This window comes from Natrix helvetica, assembly GCF_964273705.1.
Source record: "Natrix helvetica genome assembly, chromosome: 3".
NCBI lineage: Eukaryota > Metazoa > Chordata > Lepidosauria > Squamata > Natricidae > Natrix > Natrix helvetica.
The window spans coordinates 119206059-119231247 of record NC_138549.1 but is presented as its reverse complement, the minus strand read 5'-3'; the positions used below and the strand labels follow the sequence as shown (position 1 = coordinate 119231247).

Genomic DNA, 25189 nt, shown 5'->3' with positions numbered 1-25189 from the left:
GGCGCCTGAGGACATGCACCTCCACCAGGATGTCCATAAACTGGTGGCGGCTTTAGAGTTTTCCGCTGATGCCACCCTGGCGGCAGCTAAGTTCGCATCCAGGGCATTTGCCACCACTGTCACATCCCGCCTCCTCCTTTGGCTCCGCCACTCGCAGGCGGCATGCGTTCCAAATGGTGCCTTGCGGCTGTCCTTTTTAAAAGAAAAAAACTTTTTCGGGAAGCCTGAAAGAAAGTGCTCCCCTTCGTACAACGGCAGGCGGACCGTAGGTCCCAACCTTATTCATGCCAGCAGCCCTTTCAGGGGGGACTCAGTGTCCACCCGGCCCCAGTATCACAGACCCTACTACCAGGGATCAGATAGAGCCCAGGATAGATCAGGATTCAGGGACAGGGGCAGGCAACAGCAGCAGCCCCAGCAACAGCAACAGTCCCAGTCCAGACGGGGAGGCCGAGGTTCCGGTTACTGACCATACCGTCAGTACCGCTGACTCCCAGGTTGGTATTCCCATTGGTGGGCATCTCGCTCACTTCGTCGACCAATGGGAACAATCAACCTCGGACACTTGGGTTCTCCAGACCATGTGGATCGGCCTCACTCTAGAATTTCTTTCCACTCCCCCACGGAGGTTTGTCAGATGCTCCATTCCGAGGTGTGCGGTCATGAGGGCTCTCATGGATGCCAAGATACAGCACCTTCTGGACATCTGTGCCATCGAACCTGTCCCACCAGCTCAGGAGCGGAGGGGTTTCTTCTCCATCCTGTTTCTAGTGCCCAAAAACTCAGGGCGGGGGGTGGAAAGTGATCCTGGATCTCAAGAGGTTGAACGTGTACCTGGCTTACAAGCGTTTCAAAATGCAGTCCCTACAAACCATTTTGGGATGCATTCGCCAGGGAGATCTGCACGTGCCCATTCATCACTCACACTGGAAGTTTCTACACAGGGCACCATTTTCAATACCGGGCCCTGCCATTCGGGCTCTTGTTGGCCCCAAGGACATTCACAAAACTGCTGGTTGCAGTAATGGCCCATCTCAGGTCTCGTCCCATCAGACTCCAAGCCTATCTAGACAACGTCCTGATCCAAGCATCATCTCCAGGTCAGGATCTTCGTGCCCGTCAGGATCTTCGTGCGACGATTCGGTCGCTACAACTCCATGGCTTCATGGTAAATATGGACAAAAGTCAATTGTTACCAGCCACACCTCTAATTCACCTGGGGGCAGTAATAGACCCTGTTCAATGTCAGGTGTTTCTGTCTCCAGACCGTTGCAGCAGTATCCACTCCTTGGTGACTCAGGTGCTGACCCAGAGGTCGGTGCACCTGTCCGTCCTGTACACATTGCTCGGGAAGCTAATCTCTTGTATACGGGTTGTTCCCTGGGCCCAGCTCAGGGAACAACCTCTTCAATGGCTTCTCCTTCCACATCAGAGGAGACACGGGCGTTCCGGACATCACAGTGCGATTGTGTGCAAAAGTGATCCGCTCTCTCTATTGGTGGACCTCCTCTGCCTTGCGGAGAGGCTATCTGTTCAGGCAACCGGATCGGGTGACGATCACGACCAATGCCAGCTTGTACAATTGGGGCGCTCACGCCCACACACAAGTAGCCCAAGGACGCTGGAGCCCCCAGGATTTGGTGAACAACATCAAATGGTTGGAACTTCGGCCGTGGTGAGACCTGGTGGCAGGGCGGCACGTGATCCTCACAGACAACGTGGCCGCCAAAGCACACATCAACTGCCAAGGGGGAACACACTCCAAGGGGTTGATGCTAGAGGCGCAGGCCCTCTGCATGTGGGCGGAGGCTCACCTTCTATCCATCAGGGCAGATCACATCTCTGGCTCGTCAAACCTGCAGGCAGATTGGTTGAGTCGCGAGATGGTGGACTAGGCGGAGTGGAGGCTCCACCCGCAATTGTTCTAGCAGATGACCCGCAGGTTTGGCATGCTGCTGTTGGACTTGTTTGCATCTCCAACCAACACTCATCTGCCTCAGCACACAGGGTCTCAGAATTGGCCGCTCTGTCTGTCCGTAGCGACTTCTGCATTTTTCATCCTAGCAGAGTGGTCCTCCGGCTGGACCCTTCCTTTCTTCCGAAGGTCAACTCCTGGTTTCATAGGGCCCAGGAGTTGGTGTTACCTGACTTTTGCCCCTGGCCGGCACACCCTCGCGAGCAAAAGTGGCATCATCTCGACATGCAACGGGCTCTCCGACGCTACATCAAACGCACAGCGTCTTTTCAACAATCGGAAGTCCTCTTCGTCGCCTTCCTTCCTGGGTCCAAGGGGCAGAAGGTATCCTTCACAACTATTGGACAGTGGCTAAAGGCCTGTATCGCCAAGGTGTATGAAGTGCATGGCCGCCCAGCACCCCATCACATCACAGCCCACTTGACACGCAGTGTGGCCCCCACCACGGCCTGGGCCACGCAAGCCCAACACCCCATCACATCACAGCCCACTTGACACGCAGTGTGGCCTCCACCACGGCCTGGGCCACGCAAGCCTCTGTGGAGATTTGTAGGGCGGCGACGTGGTCATCTCTGATGTCCTTCATTAAACATTACAGACTGGACATTAATGCTTCGGCTGAAGCAGCCTTCGGACATCGGGTACTGCAAGTGGTTCACTTGGACTCTGGCTCCCTGGACGGGTCATCTACCCGCCCTTAGGTCAGTACGCTCAGGCATATCCCATTCCTTTGGATTCTCTAAGCAGCGCACTGGAGAAAGACCATTGTACTTACCTGAACGGTTGTTCTCGGTACGCTGCGTGAGAATCCAACCCCGCCCTTTTTGCTCCTTGGTCCAGGGTAGTAAGGGCAGGGGGTTTCGAGGCTAGGAGGGCATCTCATGTGCTTTCATCTCTCAAAATAGCCATGTCTTCCATTGAAAAACTGAGGAGCCGAGTGAAAAGGGGAGGCATGGCCACGTTTATTCAATTCAGTCTCTAGCCAAGCAGACAGATATTAACCCATTCCTTTGGATTCTCACACAGCGGACCGAGAACGAGCGTTCAGGTAAGTACAACAGTCTTTCTGCCTTTTTTCTTTGCTATTGTGTATATTGACTTCTTTTACTTGGTGGTCAGTGTGTCATTCTCTAGATTTGTTGACATGGTCCTGTTCAAACATTTACTGATTCTTTTTTCTGTTGCTTGTCACATTTCTGTAGATTTTCCATCAATCCCTAGTTTTCTGACTTAGCTATGACTGGAATGTTGATCTGAGTTCATCTTCTAGTAGTAGAGATTCTTATAAAACAGGAATATATTCTAAGGTAACTTAGCTGTAGACATCCCTACTGTACAGCGGAGGAAGTGTGGAAAAATAATTTCTTTGATCCTTTTTGAATAATTGTTATCTGTCTGTTGGCATCCTTTAGTAGACAAGTCCAAGGTTAGAACCTCCTCCTAATTTTGGAAATCTTTAGGAGGACTATCTTTGCTCCACGTCCGTTTCCATTTTTCAGTGTCTTTATCAATGTCATTGCATTGCTTCTTTTATCTTCTGACAGATCTCTGAAATTCTTGAAGTTCCTTCTTGAGATCATTCTCTTTCTTGGCTTCAGTCTGTCTTCTCTTGGCGATGTCACCATTTGTTTTGACATCTAGTTTGCTTTCTTCTGTTCCTTGGTTTTTGGCAGTCTCTTTTCACATTCATCCTAAACAAATTACTTGGTTTAATTCCACAGTTCTTCTGGTTGCCTGCCAATGAGGTTCAAAGGACTTGAGCGTGATTCCCAGTGTTCTCAGTGAAAACGGGTCGGCAGTTGCTCAAGTTCATATTGTGGAAACTGGCGGGTTACTTCTTCCACTTCAACTTGTACATGAGCCATTTCAATTCTTAGCCATACCTCGACTGTTGTTACTGAGGTCTTCCACCTATTTGTATGATAATATAGTGCAGTGTTTCTCAAACTTGGCGACTTTAAGTCCTGTGGACTTCAACTCCCAGAATTCCCCAGCCAGCTATGCTGGCTGAGGGATTCTGGGAGTTGAAGTCCACAGGACTTAAAGTCGCCAAGTTTGAGAAACACTGATATAGTGAATTGATTTCTGTACAAATCGTATGCTAATGATGTATATAGGCATTGTTTTGTTTACCAATAAGTCGTCATCCTGCTTCATTTCTATTCCCTAGGTTATACATTTTCCTCCTCCTTGCAACCAAAAGCAGCATATCTTGCTTTCATGTTTTGTTGATTTTTACTGAACTTGACCATAAAACCCTTTTCTTCTGTATCAGTGGTTAGGGCATAAACGTGGATAATTGTTATGTAAAAGAGTTGTCTGCAAAGTCTCACTGATATTATTTGATCATTGATGGCATTGTGTCTATTAACTCCTGTTGCTATAACCATCCTGAAAAATGAAATCCGTGCTACTCTTTCCTTGTTTTTGTGTATTGAGTAGCAAACAGTACGATCGCTTGAAAGAGTCAAAATTCCAATCCATTTCTATTCACTGATGTCTAAGATATTAATGTGTAATCAATTCATTTTATTTTTCACTGCTCTTGCTTCTTATCTTCCATGTTCCTACTGTAATTTTCTTTTCCGCTTTAGATTTCCTGCGTGGCAATATGAGCAGATAGGCATCTGGAAGGCTTCAGGATAGCCACATCATAAACATTAGTAATTGTTTTTCAGTTTTGTAATTGCCTAATTGTTGATCATCTGTTAAGCACCATCCAACCTGAGAGATCTGTCAAACAGCACTATATCATTAATCCGCTTAGTTTATGCATCCACATGGTTTTATGATAAAATGCAAAATGGTTTGCCATCTCCCTCGCAGTATGAAATTATGCCTTTGCCATTTTCACTAAAATGAATAAAATCTATACCTCCAGCAGTTTCCTATATTGCTGCTGTTGTATATTAGTTGCTTTAGCTAGCTAACTGTTATGATTTGCAGACTTTGACCCAGCTGGGATATATACTCTTGGCACTCTTTGCTCTTCCCTCCCAGGAATACTCCCTCCACAATGAAAAAACACAGCAGAGCTTACATCTCACTATTTTTAAAATTCCTGTTCCCTACATTCTGTCAGGCCTGGGATTCTATGATATTGACATCTCCACCATTAAGCATGCTGCAAACTTGATTTGTTGCTGCAGAGTTTCTCTATTTTTTTTTTTATAAATGCAGGGGTTATTTTCTCCTATTACGTTATGCTGACAATCTGTTCAGTAGTCCTTAGCTTTGATTTCCAGAATGGAGTGCATCTCAGTTGATCTTGGTTCCTCTATTATGCTGTGGTTTTTGCTGGGAAAAAAAATTCTGTACCAGCAATCCGCAGAGTTACTCTCTCGTTATCATTATCTCATTAGGTGCAGATGTGGACTGAGTTTTACAGGATGCGATTCCTCCTTCGGGTTGGTTCTTTGTTTGGTCATGTCTACACCTGGTTATACAAGGTCTCTTACTGCACTGGGGAAGTTGGTCTGCCAGAATAGTGTGAGCACAGAATATAGATCCGACTGAGTGACATTCCTTCCTTCAAATCCAGGAAATATTGAATGTTGATATTGAGTGTCCGCTGCATCAAAATGTGAAAAAATATTTTTGCAAGATCCTTTTTATTGATGGGTGGACCTTGGATTCTCCAGTTTTTGTTGGATGCCAATTTCACGAGTCTCAACCACCATAGCTAATGACTGAGGAATTGGCCCAATAATATCTAGACCAGTGGTTCTCAATGTGGAGCTCACGCCCCACAGGGGGGCAATTTGATTTTTAATGGGGACAATTTGAACCTTTTTAAAACCAAGTTAATGGCCTTTCAGGATTCCTCCATGTGAGTAGACTTCACTTTTTGAGTAAAGTAAGAATTATATGTTACAGGGGGTGGGGGGGGGGTGGATCAGGATTTTAAAGATGCTTAGGCCAAAAAAAAAGGGTTGGGAACCACTGATCTAGACAGACTTTCCTGTTCCCAAGTAAAGGTTTCCATCTTTGAATCTGCTCATTAATTGCCAGTCAGAAACTGACATTTTTTAATTTGAAACTAAATGTAACCTATTTCTGGGATATTGAGGAAACCAAATAAATATAAAACTGTATAATCTAGTAAATATTTTTACCAGATCCATGTTGCAATGGGTTTTTTTTCTTAGTTTCGGTAGTAAATTTGGGATAGAGGAGGAAGAGGAATGGCACTCATCGAACATTAATTGTAGGAGTTGGGATTGGGAACCATAAAAAAGAACGGAAAAGTATGTGAAAAATTACTTAAATTTTCTGAGCATTTAGGAGATGCTGCCTTCTACCTGCCCAATTTCAAAATTATCCTTCCAGTCAAAAATTCAGAGGTTGGTCCTCTTTATTAAAATAAACTACACAATAATTGTTTTAAGTTGGAAAGTTTTAAGTAGTGAAGGGTAATTTTAAAAGATGTAATGATGACATCACTTGCATTTTGTGAAATGCAAATGCCCATTTGCATTTGGGGAAGCTGTACTCATTAGCTGAATCTGTTCACAACCTTCTCTATTCACAATTCGTTCATCTTGACAAAAGGCAGATCCCTAGATCATTTCTGTTTTCCTAACAGTGGCACCTACTATTATTAATATTTTCCTGATGAATTAAATCAAGCCAGCAACTCCCAACATGCTTTTCCTCTCACCCTCATATAAATTTTGTTATATGCACATTTGAGATACGATTAAGTCCTCATACGCTTGTTATCTTTGACAGTTTAAACCTTCTGTGACTTCAACCACTGCTGTGATTAGTTAAAATGTTCCTTCTGGTATATTACTTGGTAGTAACTTTAAAACCACAGTCCTTCTTTCTTATGCAGCAGCATATATCAGAGGCCCTTCAGTTTTTATACTTGTTTGATGCATTCTCATGATATGGAATATGACCTGTACCAGAATTCTTCCAGGTCTAATAAGTAAAAAATCCTGCCTAATTCTCCTGAAGCAGAGATTAGAACAGACTTATTCTGTACAATTCAACTTTTCCTTCAGAATGTATCCTTTATGATTCTTGAGAATTTCTACTATCTACATTGTAGATATTTTTCCCAAGCATAATTTGTCTGTACAAATTCCAAAATGGGCAATTTATGAACCAAACTAGATTACTGGTTGGATAAAGATTGAACAGTTTGAATCCCAGAAGTTTCTGTTGGTAGATGAGCAAAAGCACACAATCTTACCTAGCATTTCAGCCCCAGAATTCAATATACTAGGACTACTGATCAAACTACTTTCTGTTCAAAACATATTTCTATAATGATTATATGTTGCTTAGCTTGGTAATGAAATGGGTATTCACTCGGGTATCTTCCATCATTATCCCTTTCTCAGTACTGTTTGGATCCATTGCACCCAACCATCTGATGACATGTGGTTTTTGCTAGGCTCTCACTTCCGATTGCTTTCTCCTCAGCTTTCTATGCTCTTCACAGAGGAGTGCGACAAAGTACGTGATCTTATGCACGTGCATTCATTCAGTTATGATTTCCACCTGCGTATTGTGCATCAGTATCTACTTGGATCTCACATGGCATTACGGCAAGGTTATCACCTCACAAGCTTCCTGGAAGACTTCATCACCCAACATCCTGACATCCCCAAGTTTGGACGCAACCACATTTTTCAGGGTGAGGATTCCAGCAGAGTGTTTGGGGAGACCTTTCAGAAGGGACAGGCCCATCTGAATAGTTCTGTGTCACTCTGCAGGTTTACATCTCAGGGGAAATGGGTGGAGTATTACAAGGGCGCTATCAATATTTTTATTGCCATTTATGTTTTGTGATGCACTGTCTTTTTAGCCAATTGTCTAAAGACAGTTTACAAATGGATAAGAAACAATCCACGTTTATTTTGTGTCTCATTTCCAGGTAATTATTTTCTAAAGTAATTTTGCATAAATCAATATATTATATGAACAGGGCTACACCAATATATAAAAATGTATAATTGCCCTTATATCTTGTAGTAGCATCTCTCATTTGTATTAAAAGACCAAGGCTCTTTAGTCACAAAAAGTACATTGAGGTTGCTCAGTGTACTTTTAATCCTGCAGAATATTTCCAGCAGCTTCCATGTTGGCTTTTCCATGGCAAGTAGAACAGTTCTAAACAATCTAGCCATCCAACAATTTTACTTATAAGACAACCTAATGGGTTTACACTTCAGAATTATGTTGAAGACTAGTGATTCCTTTGCATCCTGCTAGTTTTCCATCAAATCATTTTTTTAAATAAAACAATAGAGTTTATATAAAATTCAGGTGGTACAAGAAATCTGGGAGGCGCACTCTCTTACAAATCCCTACAAAAGATAGCTAAGAAACAAGCAATAGGAGCAACTGCATTGTTGTCACATCTAATTAAAGAATACAAAAAAGCAGGTGTGTAAATGATGATGACATAGCAATAGCACTTAGACTTATATACCGCTTCATAGTGCTTTGCAGCCCTCCCTAAGCGGTTTACAGAGTCAGCATATTGCCCCCAACAATCTGGGTCCTCATTTTACTGACCTCAGAAGGATGGAAGACTGGGTCAACCTTGAGCCCGTGAGACCCAAACTGCCGGCAGTTGGCAGAATTAGATAGGATAGAATAGAATAGATAGAATAGAATTTTTTATTGGCCAAGTGTGATTGGACACACAAGGAATTTGTCTTTGGTGCATATACTCTCAGTGTACATAAAAAGACAAGATACATTCGTCAAGAATCATAAGGTACAACACTTAACGATAGTCATAGGGTACAAATTAGCCTGTAATGCTGCATTTATAAAACAAAATATCTTCGTTCTGAAGGTTAGAATTATTTAAAGAAGCCTTTCATTCTCACAGATTCCTCCCCATCCTGATGTGGAGGAATATTTAATTTTAGTTTTATTTCATGCTGATAATCAACCCACCATATCTCTTCTCTTTTTCCACAGGTACACTAGCATTGCCTACCAACACCATCACAGCCCATCAGCTCTATAATTATATAACTGATCATGCCAGCACCTACCATATGAAACCCCTGCGCATGGCCCGGCCAGGAACTAGCAATGAGAGCAAAAAAGGGACTCCTAGCTCTGAGCAAAATGAATATGCTCTGGTCTCCATTTGGAATAGGTGTGTGAGTCTAATGCACTTCCTAAGGATTTTGTAAAAGTTGCTATCACTTATTTGCTACCAGAATTCAACCTGCAATGTTTGGGCAGTGAATTTTCCAGTGCAATCATATAAAAGGAAATTTATCTTTACATTTATCAGGCACCTAGTACGACTACAATAACGGCAAGGCTATGCCTGTAACTTACAGTGTAGATTTCTGGGTTTTCTTGGAATTAATTGACTATGTAAAAAATACATATTTGAGATAATATGAATGTATCATAATTTTGAAGCATTATTTACTCAAAGTAAAACTGGCTGGCTGGCTGTGTGTGTGTGTGTGTGTGTGTGTGTAAATAAATTCAGAAATACACATTTTTTTGCGGCCAAAAAAAAAGATAAACTTGATTTCTAAGTGGTATGCTAGAATCACATTTACAAAAGTAGTTAGGGGGGGCTAAAACAAAAGTGGAATTTGATTTCATTTATTTTTAAATGAAAAATTAATATAGTTACTTTTATAAACTACTGGTGAGTAATGGCAACTTTATGACACTTCAAAAACCCTTATCAATTTCTGGAGGTTTGGGAGAACCCTTGTTTTTGTAAAAAAAACAAAGCAAAAACCCAAACATAATTTATTTAGAAGGTTGCTTTAATCCTGGTCCTTACATTTTACATTTGATATGTCCTCAGTGAGTATAAAATAATAAAAGTTTAACTTGTCATTCTCTGTTTACTATTGCAAGTAGCTGAAGAGAGAAAGAAAAAACATTTGCTTCCTTTCCTAAACTAATAATCTCTGAACCTTTTGAAAATCCCACGAGAGCAGCATGATTTTCAGATTGCTTGCAACTACTGCTTTCCACCCTCACATTCTTCCTACTTCTGTCTTTTGGTTGACTTCTTTATTGCTTCTGCTGGAGTCTAATACTCTCAGGGTGCTTTATTCTGTTCAAAACACGTCTCGTCCACTTTCTTTATAATAGAACAAGGCCTTCTGCCTCCCCCTCCAGTTGTGGCACAGGGTAAAGCCCAGTTCTTGCTGTCTGCATTTTAAGCTTTCGCTTCAAAGCACCAGGCAGTCTTTTCCAAGTTGTCAATTGCTTTGATTTCTAATAGGTGAGTCAAGCACCTGTGTAACCGAAGTGCTGAGTCTTTATGGTTGTATTCCTTTGCTGCCTAAGCCTTAACACATAATTCCCTGGCTTTGCTTTGCAGTAGCTCATGCCATCCTGCTTCTAACAAGTCTATAAAAGATTTGCACCCTTTTGAAATGCTAATGTTTGTATTAATGATAATGACGTGTGATTAAGAATTTTGATTATTCAGGATTGAGTCAAGAAGGGAAGCCAGTCATCTTTTACAAAGCATATTAGTAGGCTCACGTCTCTTCTGGCACTTGAGGATGTTATCACTGAGTTTAATGTGTGCACAATAAGAGATACAACTGCATGAGAACATAAATACAAAGTTTATCCTGCTAGTTGGATGATTTCAAGGTGTAACAACAGAACAGAGGCCCCTACTCCTCATTTATCCTTTGCATTAGATTCACTTAAAATTTTCCAATTAGTCTTTTCCTCTGTAACTCCATTCTTACTGAACTGTTCCTAGTGAATCTCTTTTAATTCAAGCTGAACAATGCACAAATAATGTTACAAACCCCAAATATTTCCTATATCTATAGGAAAAACCCATAGTTCTAGAGTTGAGTTAAAGGCATACCAACACTCAAGTTGAGGGTTAATTTCTTGTCTTTCTGCTTTTAGTTATATTGAGCAGCCTATTGCAATAGTAGCCTATCCATTAATAGTAAACATTGTGGAGGAAAGAACTGCAGCTACTTTTTTTCCACTACTGAAAGAATTCCCACACTTCCCTCTGTTTACAGTTCTGGTTCCTACAAAGATTCAGAGGGACTGCGTCATCATGATGATTTTGATGTGTCCCTGCTTGTGTGCCACAGTGCTGTGCCCTTTGAAGACCAGAGCGAGGCAGACCGGCACATGTTACGGTAAGAGTGAAGGCGGGCCGGGAAGACTAACAAGTTGGACAACTTTTTAGGCTTCCAGTTTAGAAGACTGAGGGTGCTTACAATGTTAGACAAAAGGTAAGCAGAGATATACGGTAGTTTAGCTGTAGTACATTAGTGGATCGATGGCCCAGGACTATCCAGGCGAAGGCCATAAGGTACAGAGGGTGCAGTGAATGGCCTTGAAGGACCAAAGAAAGAACCGCTACTAAAGCAATGGTCAGAAAAGCAGGGTTGCATCTAAGCCAAGAAACTAATATCTCAGACAGGCCTTTCCCTAGTTTACACAAAGGTAAAATTAGGGAGAGAAAAAACACATTCACTCTGATGGTATCTCTAACTGCAATGAAAGTAGTCCTGACATACTGTATGTAGCATTTGGTTTCTTAGTCTGTCCTACCTTGTTGGGTTGACATAAGATTATTGGGTTGGACAGATTATGGACAAGTCAGAGCTGGGAAGACACCTTTCTTCAAATGTTGCTATTGGATGTTCTGCATAAGGCTGTTGGTAAACGGGGCCATCTGCAAAAGGCATGACAATTGTTTACCCTTTTCCAGGTTGCAATATTATGTAATCATGACAAGCCAACGGGAGCTCTTCCCTCGACTAACAGCAGACATGCGGCGCTTCAAAAAACTCCCACGCCTACAGCGAGAGGCACTAGAACCTGTCCTGGGACGCTCGGCATGGGAGACAGCAGAGGGTAGCCGGCAGCGGAAGGAACTTCCAGATCCTTGGGAGGAGATAGACGATCATGGCGAGTTCTATGCAGGTGGTCCCCAGGTCAAGGTGGGCCCAGGACTCTTTTACACCTCCCCACTATTTCCATTACTTGCCTCTGAGGTTGCCGCTGCCCAGAAACAGCTCAGCACCATGGTACAATGTGCCAAGGGCCACTGTCGCCGGGACAACCTCTGGAAGAGGCTCTTCTTGCTGGAGCCTTTGGCTTCGGACAAGCTTAAGCTGGGCAAGCTGTCTCTAAGTGAGCTGGAGGAGCTGTTGGATGCTGTGCATAAGAAGTCCATTGCTGACATTGATCCACAGTTGGTAAGTGGCTGAACTCAGTCAAGGGTACTCAGTTTAATGGTGCTACTGTGTATGCATTTGTGTTGGGCCTCACAATAAGAGCAGCAGGCAGAACCAGGCTATGAAAGTAAGAAATGTTGATGGCCTGTCTCCATTACAAACAGAGAGCACCAGTGGATTTGGGATGGATACATTTACCCATAGGCTTAAGAAGATCTGAGTTAGGCAAAAGGTAGATTGGGGCGATGCAGTTTTGGATGGCCAGGTCCACAGATAGGCTAATGATGCTTCCAACAAGTAGATAGAACAAACAGGATAAGAATTTTACTGTTTGGGGTGGCTTTTGTCCAATATATTTTTTTATACACAACTTAAATTTTTAGTTATGATTCTGGGAATATTTCTGAATGCATGGTTTTAACTTTGCAGGACTCTATCTGCCAAAGTCAATCTAGGGCTGTGGGAAAGCTTTAAATGTGGTGTCGTATTGGGCTCCCAAATTCCGTATTCATACAATACTTCACCTTACAGAAAATTCAGAAGGGAAGAAAATACTAATAATTCTATAACGAGAAAGACCCCTTTTCCAACCCAGTGAAACTTTGGAAAGCAAGGAATCAGAACTCTGGCTATAAGCAAGATAGTCATCAAGAAGCTGAGCAAACTAGGACCAAATGTTAAATGTTAGAAGAAAGCATGTAGCAAAAGTTCCAAGTTCAAAAATGAGTTAGGTACATCTTGTAGCTACAGAGAGAATACTTCAGAAAAGTGTGGGAAGGAGTTGGGCAGTGGCTTGGGCCATGCTAGGTTCCCCCTCTCTTCTTCAATGAGCCAGAGTGAATGTATATAGCCCATCCTAAATACAAAAATAGCAATACGTATGCACTCATCCTGACACCTCTCCACACATTATTTCCTTACATGGGAAACACACTTTCCGTGGCCACTGGTAGGAAAGATGCTGGAAAGAATTCCAGAAATCATACTCTGTCTGCCTGTTTTGCATTCTCTGCATGCTGCAAAGTATCTGCCCTCACTTTACCTGTTTTTCCTCTCCCTGGCAGAGCTGCTTCCTCACTATGACTGTCTCCTGGTACCAGAGTCTTATCAAAGTCCTACTCAGTCGTTTCCCACAGAGTTGTCGCCATTTCCAGAATGCTGATGCTGGTACCCAGTACCTGGTAAGATATTTCCAGCTGAATTGTGCCCTGCTGGACCTTCCTAATTAGCTTGCTAAAGTTCAGTCAAAAATAATTCCCGATTATCCACCCTTATGAACTGGTAGTATTTTCACTATTAGAATGAAATTTGTATTTGTTGCTTTTCTAGCACAGTACACAATGCGGTTTTAGGCCAGTTTGTATATGTACATACAGTATCTACATAAATTGATGTTTAGGTTTTCTAGATATTCTCTAATGCCTTAACCTTATTCTCTGTTCCCCTGTCCTTCCATTGACTAGAACCTCTTTGTATGTCGTGGCTGTAAGGCAGCACTGTTGCATTTTCTCTACAGGTTGTTCTGAATCAGAAATTCACGGACTGTTTTGTGCTTGTATTCCTTGATTCGCATTCAGGAAAAACAGTAAGAGCTTTATCCTCTGTACACCTGAAGGTTAAGGGGGAGGCAATAGAGTGTTAGAGTAACTCCATCAGCTTGAATGTTTTAACCACAGAGATTTCTTGTACTCAGAATTGCAGACCCTAATCCAAGAGTTTTGGGTTTCTTCTTCTGGATTGGAACGACTGACTGCTTTTAGACAGCTCCAATTTTCTCTGTGGCCTATCTTGACCATAATCATGGAGTCACATCTGAATCTGTTCTCCAGCCCTAATAAGGACTGAAAAACAAATGTATAATATTTGGATATTTTGGGCACTAGTCGTCCAGAAGTACTCTTGGCAACAATTTGTCCATCCATCCATCCAATTTCTATAGCCACCCATCTCAGTCAATGACTTTGGGTGACTTACAATTCAGGAAATATGTGTAACAATACACGATGTAGATCTTGTTGGTTTTGCCTTCCAGAGCCTGACAGTGGTCTTTCGAGAGCTGTTCCCAGTTCAACCCCAGGACAGTGAAAGTCCTCTGCCGCAACTTGTGTCCACATACCACCACCTGGAATCCGTTATCAACACAGCTTGCTTCAACCTCTGGACAGGGCTGCTCTAGAATCAGGTGGACCTTCTGACTGCTCCATAGGCATCTACAAGAAGTCTAGAATGGAGGTGCCCTGACATGACTGCAATCTGAGGCTGTACCTTGCTGGATAAGAAGTCGGAACACTGAATCTGACCGGGCCAAGAAGGGGAATAATGAAGAGAAAGCAACATGGCTGGCCCACTTAAGGGGGCGGGGTATGCTTATCCAGAGAAATTGCTCTAGGAGGCATCTGAAGGATGGCCCATGTTTCTGGGGGCTCTTTGAGATGAAAGGCCAAAACGCTACTGGAGTTCGACCTGGCCAATTGGCTAGAGTGACACTATTAAAGCATTTGGGAAGGGTTCTTGCACAATGGTGGGAATGTTTTATATGAAGTGAATGTACAGTAAATTAAATAAATGGATTACATGAATTTATTTATTAAATAAATTAAATGGCTTACTAAGGACTTTGTTACAGATTGCCTAACAGGCTGTTGCATTGATCTTTAAGGAGAAGCAGGGTAGATTTCTGTTTACTTGCCCAAACAGCATTCTGTCAAGGTGGGTGGAAGCACTGCCAGATTCTTATCCTGTTGTTATAGGATATGCTGATGTATTCTTCTAAGACAGCTGGCCTGGATTCCCATAAGTTCTGTCAAACACTTATCAGATTTTAATGTTACATTGTGGATCCAGCTGTTTTTTCTGAGTAGAAACAGGACATGATGCAAGGAAAAGGCACATTTTTAAAAATCAAAGATTTCTTTTTCTAGACCCACCAAGTGGCACTGTTGAGCTACATCTGGAGTGACGTGACTTTCTTTCCTTTGGACCAAACTGTTTCCCATTAATAGTTAGCAGGAAGAAAAAGGGATGCCAGCATCTTTGGGGGTGCTCATCATAATTTTGCACTCCTTTGGCCAGTTTTTTGGTATTGTATTCAGAATGTTGGGGTGCAAATGCTTTGCATCTTTAAAAAAAAGATCAAAGTAGAATATGTCATTAAGAAAGCTCCCAGCATTTTATCACGGAACACCGAGTGGCATGATTTTCAGCTTTAATCCAGGTAAAAACAAAAATACTGAGCATCTTACTTTACTAAGAAATATCATCCTATTAATGTAAAATAATGGGATGCTTTTGATAGCTCAGGAAGTAGCAAAAGAGTGGTTGTTTCCTCTGGAGGGGAATACAGCAATTGTTGCTGTTGGTTACTCCATCTATAATGGTCTTTATTTCAATTTTTTCCAACTTTTCACACACAATGATCTTCCCAGTAGGAGAACAGCCAGTTTAATCCATCCAGTGTGTTACCTGCAGAGGAACCATAAAGACTTACATTAAGCAAAAATAATATTTTGACAGCTAACCTCCAGTCTTTTGAGGTTGCAGAGCTGGCCAAAGCTTCCAACATGCAATAATCAATTTCATATAACAAGATTCTTCCCGTTCACACAAAATAAAACTTGCCTTTTGGTTTATATTCGCAGCCTATATAACCACTATAATTCATTGACTCCAGTAACTGGAATAAGTAACGGAAGTTCAATTCTCCAGGGCTATCGGGCTCATGTCGTTCTGGTACTTGGGCAATTTGGATATGTCCTACAGAAGAAGACAGTACATATCAGATATTTCTTATTTGCTCTACCAGATTCTTGCCTTGTCCCCTTAATTTAAAAAAACAAACAAACACACAACAGAGCATATCACTCTATCTTACCAATAATGGGAAAATATGTCTTTAAATTCTGTGTCAGATTACCATTCATGATCTGGCAATGGAAAATATCCTGTAGAGCAAAAAGTAGATCTTCAGCTCAAGGCATAATTTGTCTCCTTCTTCAAATTCAGTATTACCTCTGAATTGGGGCGGGGGCGGGGGAGAAGAAAGTCTCAAATAGGGGAACAATAGGAGAAGTATATTATCTCTGACTGTGAATGGAAGAGATCACAGCATGAAAAACAACATTGCTAAAATGGGCTTTGCCCTGATCTATTAAGGCCACAGGTGTCAAACTCACTGTGTCGTGTTGTCACATGCCGTATCACGTTTTCCCCTTTGCACAGCTGGAGTGGGCATAGCCTGTGCATGACCCATCCAGCTCTTGGGCCGCCAATTTGACCACCCCTGATTTAAGACTGTTCTCGTATGGTGTTAGAAACCAGCGGTTTAATTTTTGCAGACTACATCATACAGGTAGTCCTCGACTTACGACTACAATGGAGCCCAACAAATTTCTGTTGTGAGACATTTAATAAGTGAGTTTTGCCCCATTTTATGACCTTTCTTGCTGCACTTGTTAAGTGAATCACTGCAGTTGATAAGTTAGCAACCCAGTTATTAAATGAACCTTCCCCATTGACTTTGCTTGTCGCAAGGTCGCAAAAGGTGATCACATGACCTTGGGACACCGCAACGGTCATATATAACCAGTTGCCAAGCATCTAAATTTTGATCACATGATCATGGGGAGGCTGCAAATGCGTTAAGTGTGAAAAACAATCATAAATCATATTTTCCGATGCCATAACTTATGAACTTATGAAATCAAGGACTACCTGTAGACCCTGCCAATCTACAGTGGCACCTACGAACCCCATCTTTAAGTTGCTTTTAATTTTAAATCCAGGTAATCCTCTCATTATAATGGCAATTGCAGCTGGGATTCCTCTGGCTGTCATGGTCATAAGATGCAATGTCAGATGACCACATGCATCATTTAGCAATGGCAATCCCCACTGCCATCATAATGCCAAGAGGTGTGAATTATTAAGCAAGAAGAGGAAAGCCCAGGTAAGGAGTTGGGGGGGGGGAATGGGTCCTGAAAGGCTGGCATAGGCTCCATGTGAATCAGGCCCTGGGAGGGCCAGCACAGGCTGCACGTGAGTGGAGGGGGGAAGGCCTGGGGAGGAAAACAATGGAGGCTGCATGCTGGTGGGTGGGCTGCAGGAGGAAGAAAAAGCAGGAGTTATGGGAGCAACATGTGCCCTCTGCTGGCTTCCCAGGTGACTCTGAAATTCCTGGGCAGCACTAACCAGTGAGCAGGCTATTCCGAGTCCCCTAGCCAATAAAAGAGCCCAACATTCCCTTGAAAGACATACCTAATGGTACTCACCAGCTCTAGCTTCAAACTGGGTCTTCCCACCTTTTCCAAAATGGCAGCAGCTGAAAGAATACAGATTTAGTTGGTCAACCAATTTTATCCTCTACATATCTCAGCACTACTACAGCCAACTCTAAAACACAAAAGAGGAACTGATTGGCCACGTGTAACTCCACAGACAGTTGAGGCAGCCAACAATCCAAACGTCCTAATGAGACCCTCATTCTGCTTTTATTGGCTGTTGCCACCAAGGACCAAGTAACCACAACATTTTTCATTACAGCATGTCTACCTTCTGCCCTGTCCTAAAGGAGTCACCGGGAATTAGCCAAGTGGGATGGTAGCTGGGAAGGTTTTAATCTCTAGCTTCTCAGTGCAATCGAGAACTGTTGGGGGAAAGACTTCCACTCCCTCTAGGCAGTTCTGTGGCTAGGAAAGGAAAGTTTCACACATCTTACCTTGCTGTGGTGTGGTCAGAAAATAATTGGGATCACTAATCCGGTTATTAATAGGCTCCAGTAATCCAATCAGATTTTCCTGCAGGGATAGACATAGAAAGATCATTTGGAAGTTTAAGAATAGCGTATCGTGGAAAGTCTGCTTTTAGCCTTCCGCCCTTGTGTTTCAGTTCTGCCTAATCTCACAGATAGTTCCCCATCCGTTGTGTACAACTATTTCCCCTTGCTGCCTGTCATCCCGGAGTTAGTAACATAAACTTCAGAATCACAAGTGGTCCTCATTTAGCAACCACAATTGAGACTGGCAACTCGGTTGCTAGGTGCCACAGCTATTAAGAGGAAAAATCACAAGACTGAGACTGCTTATAATTGTACTTATGTCCCCCCCCTCCCCCATTCCTTCACCTTTTGGAATGCTTACCCCAATGCTGAGATAATTGGCCAAAGGGAAATCACATTTGCATTTACATTCATTGGAGAAGAAAGGATTACAAGAGAGTAAGGCACGCAGTGGGGAATAGCTTACTATGCAAACTACTTAGCAGGAAGAGAGGAAGGAAAAATGGTTCAGACAAAGGAGAAATTGCTTAAACAGATCACTTGTTTAGGCAATGTCCCCCCCCCCCTCCACAAGGGGGTGGGGGGAACGGATGAGACACAGGACAGTTTCTAGTACTGTCTACTGCTCTACTGTAATGGCAAACACGTGACAGAGAGAGAGACTGCAAAAGTTGTAAATGTGTGCCTTGGTTGCAAAGGTTTTTTTTGCAGCACTACTATAACTTTAAACATTGCACAAGGCAATAAGAGGAGGTCTACCTGTAATTGGAGTATGGCTTTTCTGAGCAGTCTTGCTATTCTTTTGATTCTATGGAATTCTTGGAAATTGGAGTCCAGGAGAGTTTAACTACCAATCCCCAGTAGCCAGTTTGGCTCTTGAAGGGGGAAGAGTTGCAGTTCAACAACATCTGGAGAGTAATACTCTCCCCCCCTCCCCCCCCAAAAAAATCAATATTAAATGGAATCCTTTCCCTTTCTGGAAGAAGCATGGCAATCTGGTATTTCTCCCATTTCCACCCAGTCCATACTTGTTCCAGGATGTCAGCAGCGTATTTGAGGTTTTCAATAAAGGTGGCTTCCATCTCAGTTGACGCAGCATCCCTTTTAGCACCTGTAGGAAACCGGCCAGCCATAAGATGGATCCTAAAAGCATAGAGCTGCATCAGTGCAGAAGAAAGCTCACTCAACTGTTTCTTATACAAGCTAGCAGGGGTAGGAATGAGGGAAGTTGTGCCTTTTTGTACTTGGATCAGGATATCTCGGCTCCTGCTACAATGTGACTATGGTAAAAGCTCTTTTATCCCCCGTTTAATTATGCCCTAAGAGGCAATGATCCATGAAGTGCATTAAACGGTTAGCATATATCACTGCATGCGGACTTTCTGTGAGTGAATCCACTCCTTCTTGAATCATGTAATTCAGAACTACACAAGATGCAGTTAGTTTATCTAACGTAAGATTGCCTAGCTTCACTTACATTGCTGCACAAGACACCATGAACTGTACATACAAGCTCATTCACTATAGGAAGATTAATGTACCTTTGTGCCATTTAACAAGCCAGTGGGACATATACAATTGGGTAAGAAAGACTGATTTTCTCCCTCACCATTTTTATTCCTTGCTTTACAGATAAAGAATAGGTACTAATCAACAATGTTATTTAAGATAACGCTTGTGTAATCATACGTGGCAATGCTGATCAGATGCTTTACTTTCTAATGACTGGTATTCATTTTTCCCAATCAATTAAAATAATATAAAAGGATGAAGCTGTATGTGCTTCACTACTTTTTTTTTCTGCTCAACCGGCAAAGACAAAAGAAATACAGTGTGAAAAGCACTAAACTTGGGAATCTGTCATTACCAATGACAGATGCCATATATCCCTTTTCCCCAAATGGGATTTCTACTTATAAGTCATATGAGTACATATTTCCAGCTTTTCTATTAATACAAAACAGACAACAGACAAGCCACCAGCGTGATACAGGGGAGGCTGAGCTGTGGAAGCCTACTTGGGCCAACCTATCTCACAACGTGAGGAAAACATGGAGGAGGAAATGGCAGAAAATACATTTAATAAAAAGAGTAGGCCTTTGCTTTTAATAAACGCTACCAATAATCCTGCTGTCATCCCTTCACGATGGGCAACGTCAAGAAACAGGCAGGATAGAGATTCTATATTACTGTAGGATAAAAAGGTAAAGGTTCCCTTCGCACATATGTGGTAGTAGTTCCTGACTCTAGGGGGCAGTGCTCATCTCGAACTGCCAAACTGCTGACCTTTCTGATCGACAAGCTCAGTGTCTTAGCCACTGAGCCACCGTGTCCTTCTACTGTAGAATAGAACCCAGAAATTTCAAAGCCTACCAATGCTTCTCTTTCCTCCGTCATATGACAAGCAAAATCAAGGTTATTTTCCCCAGGTGTTTGAGGGAGGAGTTAGGTGGGCATTGATGCTGCTGATATGCTTTTTTGAAGTTATTATTTTAACCCTGGACATTGTAGATTGAGGTTTGTGTTTTAATCCTGATACCCAGAGTAACAGCTGTGACAGATGTAAGCTGTTTAAATAAATGCCTACATTTATTTTTTAGTTTCTTTCTCACATTTTCCTCTTTCTTGGGACCGAGTCATCTTTCAATGATTTGCTATTCTCCTCCATGTCCATGCTCCACATTCCTTCATATTTGAAAGAAAACTTTTGAAGACTGCTAGAATTAGATGGCAGCCATCTCTAGGCAAAGCAAAGAAGTGGCCAATGTTTCCACAATTTTCCTCCTTTCCTTCCTCTATGTCCAATCAATCATAGACTAGAGCAAGAGTTGAAAGTTTTGTTCATTGAATCTGTTACTGATTTCTGGCACTACAGAAGATGGCATAAGTGTTTCTGCTCTGGAAACGAACAGCCTCCAAGTACCACTAATCACTACTGACATGGTTATATGTTGTTATCCAGGTTTCCTTCTATCAATTTTGAAACTCAGGATACCTTGGTTCCTCTGGATCATTGCAGCTGCTATAATTTATCCACCTTAAAGCCTGAATATTGTCAACCTAAACCGAACTGCCTAGTTTAGGTCATCCCTGTGATGGACTTAAAAGATTGTCTTTCCAAATGCTTCAGAAGAATTGCATTGGACCGTACACGAGTACCGTACTTCTCTGTTAAACATCAAAACAGCCCGTCTTTCTCAGGCTTCACAACCAATCTGAAAAAGATGCTTTGGTTAGGGAGTTGGCTCAGTGCAACTGTTGTAGAGTCAACAGTGGTTCACTCAATCCCATTATTTGAGTTTATATGATATTCAGAAAACTACCTGTGCTAGCTTGGCACAGCATGCCCATCTAAAATGCAATTGTAGTTCAGTGTGTTGTGGAAACATAGCCAATTACTTTAATCAGGTAATTTCCCTACTGCAGCCTTCTGAAAATGGTGCTATTGAGATTGGTAGCAATGTACCTTGGGAATATTTTTGCTGCATGTAAATTGGTACATGTGAAAAGAATCTGAATATCTTAATGGATTATAAGCTGAAAATGAGCCAACAGTGTGATGCAGTTGAAAAAAAAAATACAGTCCTATGTTCACTATAAAAAGTAATATTTCCTGCTAATTTTTAACTGGTCAAACAGAATATTATATTCAGTTCTGGGCAACCGCATTTAATAAGAACATTGACAAACTGGAACATGCCTGGTGAAAAGCTTCCCAATATAATAAAATGCCTGTAAATGTATGAGGAATGGATAGAATAATTGGGAATGTTTAGCTAGGAGAACACTGCAGAGAAATACCATAACTGTCTCTTGAGCATCTGAAGGGCTGTCAGATAGAAGACAGGGTAACATTGTTCAGAGTTGTTCTAGAAGACAGAATTTTTTAAAAAAGGTTTAAACCACTACGAAGGAGTTTGGGGTGAGACATAAAGGGGAAAAAAAGTCTACATCAAAAACTATTCAACAATGGAACAGATTGCTGCAAGGACATGAACTTCCCTTCACTGGAAATGCATGAGCAAAGGCTGGATGTTTATTTATTAGTGCAGGGGTGTCCAAACTTGGGAACTTTAAGACTTGTGGACTTCAACTCCCAGAATTCCCCATGGAATTCTGGGAGTTGAAGTCCACAAGTCTTAAAGTTCCCAAGTTTGGACACCCCTGTATTAGTGGATTCCTGTTTTAGGTAGAGGCTTCCACACTAGATGATCTCCAAGGTCTCTTCTTCCCCTTCCATTATGGGACATGGAAAGCTCCGGATTCCCCCTTCGCCCACTTCCAAGAAGCAAGATAAAAGCAAGTAAATCTGTCTCTTACAACATCCATCAAGGCTGCTGCCAGATTCCGTAAGTAACAGACACATCTATTTATTCTCTGATTCCTTCCCAGTTAAAAAGGATACACTTTTGCTTGGATCTGGATACCTGCCTGTATCATTCCCTTCTAATGTGCCACAGTGAGGAGATTTATAAAAATTCCCTCTTCAATAACAGAGCAGCAAGCCAAAAGGAAATGTACGATTGATTGTTTCCTGCATAGAAAAATATATTAACACACTAGGGGAGAGATGTAAGAGACAGTTTGCTGTGGTGGTCAGGCTAGGAATCAGGAGGCTAGTCCCACATTGGGCAGCAAGTCAGCTGGGTGACCTTGGGTCAGTCACTCTCAGCCCTGGGAAGAAACAGGGAATGGGAAACCACTTCTGAAATCTTGTCAAGAAAATCACAGTGACTGGTCCAGTTGCCAGCAATCAACACCGATTCAAAGAGGGAGAAAGGGTAGACCTGTAGGGATTCTGCATTATATATAGACAGTCCTCACTTAGCAACCCTAATTGAGACAGGCAACCCCGTTGCTAAGCTATGTGCTCACTAAACAAAACATCACGTGACCACAGCAGCTTTATGTCAGGACTTTCCAGCAGTCCCAGTTGGGGTTGTTAAAGTACACTGTCACGTCACTACAATTTGCAACCTTCTGCCAGCTTCCCTATTGATTTTGCTTATTGGAAGCTGGCTGGAAGCTTACAAATGGCGAACATGGAGTTGTTGAGTGCTGGGACCATCCAAAGTGCAACCATCTATCATAAGTCACTTTTTTCAGCACTGTCATAATTTTGAACAGTCGCTAAATGAATGGTTGTTAAGTGATGGTTACATATAAAGTAATGTATCCAGACTTCCCCAACTGGACATCCTCTAGAAGTTCTGGAGACCAGACTTATTCATCATGCTCCCTGACAAAATATGGTGAGAGTATTCAAGTTGCCAGTATTATGAGCCAGTGGTGGCGCAGTGGTTAGAGTGCAGTACTGCAGGCTACTTCTGCTGACTGCCTGCAATTTGGCAGTTCAAATTTCACCAGGCTCAAGGTTTCCATCCTTCTGAGGTGGATAGAATGAGGACTCAGATTGTTGGGGAAAGTATGCTGACTTTGTAAACTGCTTAGAGAGGGCTGTAAAGCACTGTGCAGTGGTATGTAAGTCTAAGTGTTATTGCTATTGTTATAGTATATCTGGAGGGTATCCAGCTGGTAAAGGGACACATCTATCATTGGTTCAAGGTTTATCTTCATTATTACCTTGGACATTTCAGTTCTTTGGCATACTTCACAGCCAAAGCCACAGCTTCCCGGAATTCAGGCTGGCGTCCAGGCAGTGCTCCTAAACCCATATCACCTTTCTCTTGGTTCCCTGGAAAAAAGGACAGCACAAATTGATCCCCACATCATTGGCAAGGGATCCTTGCTTGGCCAACCCACTACTGAGAAAACAGTTCTTTGACAGGGCAAATTTGTCAGCTTTTCCTCTCATCTCCCACTATTTTGAAGAGAGTGGTAGGAGGAGAATTTTAAAAGACAGGTGATCAGCTAAAGTACAAATTCCAGACCCTTCAAAAAGCTTGGAGTATAAATGGTATTGATCCTTACAATAGAACCGGCAGATGTTGTTTCCCAGTCAATGAAGCAAGTAACAAATGTGATAGTGATTCTCCTCCCCCCCCCCCTTTTTTTTTTAATTTAACTACCCGGTGCCTTTAATAGCTGGGTGGCTTCACAAAGAAGGAACAATAAATTATTTTGGTTGTATGAAATATAAAGCAATGAAGAAAGAGGAGGAGAAGCAGCAGCAGCAACCTGGCTAGGTGGCTCAGTGTCGATCATAAAGGTCGGTGGTTCGAATCCCTAGTATAGGTCTCCTGCGCGAGCAGGGGGTTGGACTAGATGACCTCCAAGGTCTTTTCCAATTCTGTTACTGGTAAAAAAAAAAGACCTTCGATTTTCGCCCAATCAACACGGGTGGCACCGGTCTATTGCGATTTCAGCCGCCGCTACCCAAGTCAGGGGAAGAGAAAGGGGAGATCGGGGGAGGCGGGCAAAGAGAAGGCGAAAGTCTCCCAAAAGCAATTAACAAAGGCAATCGGCTACCCGGCGGAGTATTCAGCAGGACCACCTCCAGCCCGTGCCGTTCTGTAGCCGCGCGCAGCTCTGGGGCGCCGGAGGCGTAAGGGAAGGCCAGCTCAACTGCTCGGAATCCGGCCCGCGAAGCCGCCTCCATGCGCTGACCTAGCGTCGGCTCCTCCTGGAAGAGCCAGGCCAGGTTGGCAGCAAAGCGCAGCGGGGCCATGGCACAGGGGGTGAAGCGGCGTCTGCGGCCCAGCGCACACTGCGCCCGGGAGGAGGAGGCGGCGGAGGAGGAGTTTTCGCTGTTCCGGGAAGGAGCAGCCGCAGCTGGGTGGGGGATCGGGCGAGGGTGTGTATCTATGCGGGAATCTCGAGGCGGGTTGCTCGGTTGCTCCTCGGCGCGATGGGAGGCCACGCACCACGGGTCATTGAGCCCAAGCGCTTCTTCCTGAGCTGCAAACCGTAGCGACAAGGCATTTTCCCTTCCCTGGAAGGACGGGGGGTGGGGGGCTGGGGGAAACCCCTCGTTATTTAGTAAGTAATTTTCACTCTGCGTTGCTAAACCAATCAGCGAAGAGAAGCCCCATCTCACCATGGAGCGCCTTTCACGCAAGGGAAACTGAACGACAACCGACTTCAGCGTGTTCTGGCACTTCAGTTGCGTTCCCGCGGGTTGTGCAACCTCAGGGAATTCACCGTTGATTGAGTGAAGCCTGGCCAAGTCAGCTCTAAATAGGGGGTATTGTACCAATCCAGGCAAAAAGCTAGACTCCCACGGTTGGCTGAGGTCAGTTATAGGCTATTGAACCCTGCCCATTTCAGGCATTCGAATGGAAGCATCCCGAGTACAGTCTATGGCTG

General features: G+C 43.1%; 2 protein-coding genes across 8 annotated transcripts in view; one reads left to right on the top strand and one right to left on the bottom strand.

The window, feature by feature from the left end:
- SZT2 (SZT2 subunit of KICSTOR complex) overlaps positions 1 to 14762 on the top strand; it is a 93742-nt gene extending 78980 nt beyond the window's left edge. For 5 of the 7 annotated variants that reach the window (XM_081946796.1, XM_081946800.1, XM_081946799.1 and 2 more), the window contains 8 exons: positions 5338 to 5382; positions 7409 to 7622; positions 8921 to 9104; positions 10981 to 11103; positions 11682 to 12171; positions 13215 to 13331; positions 13667 to 13735; positions 14183 to 14762. In XM_081946796.1, the coding sequence (XP_081802922.1) occupies positions 5338 to 5382; positions 7409 to 7622; positions 8921 to 9104; positions 10981 to 11103; positions 11682 to 12171; positions 13215 to 13331; positions 13667 to 13735; positions 14183 to 14326 (1386 nt within the window). In that variant the 3' untranslated portion in view covers positions 14327 to 14762. The remainder of the gene's footprint in view (positions 1 to 5337; positions 5383 to 7408; positions 7623 to 8920; positions 9105 to 10980; positions 11104 to 11681; positions 12172 to 13214; positions 13332 to 13666; positions 13736 to 14182) is intronic. The other 2 variants (XM_081946801.1, XM_081946798.1) reach the window with 1 other exon arrangement.
- A 576-nt stretch (positions 14763 to 15338) lies between these two features.
- Positions 15339 to 24606, bottom strand: HYI (hydroxypyruvate isomerase (putative)). Its single transcript, XM_081946804.1, has 8 exons — positions 24353 to 24606; positions 23507 to 23618; positions 18952 to 19066; positions 17864 to 17942; positions 17418 to 17467; positions 16022 to 16091; positions 15769 to 15903; positions 15339 to 15612 (listed from the first exon to the last, which is right to left on the bottom strand). The coding sequence occupies exons 1-8, from the start codon at positions 24549 to 24551 to the stop codon at positions 15554 to 15556; spliced, it is 819 nt and encodes a 272-aa protein (XP_081802930.1). The 5' UTR covers positions 24552 to 24606; the 3' UTR covers positions 15339 to 15553.
- Between the last annotated feature and the right edge of the window lie 583 nt (positions 24607 to 25189).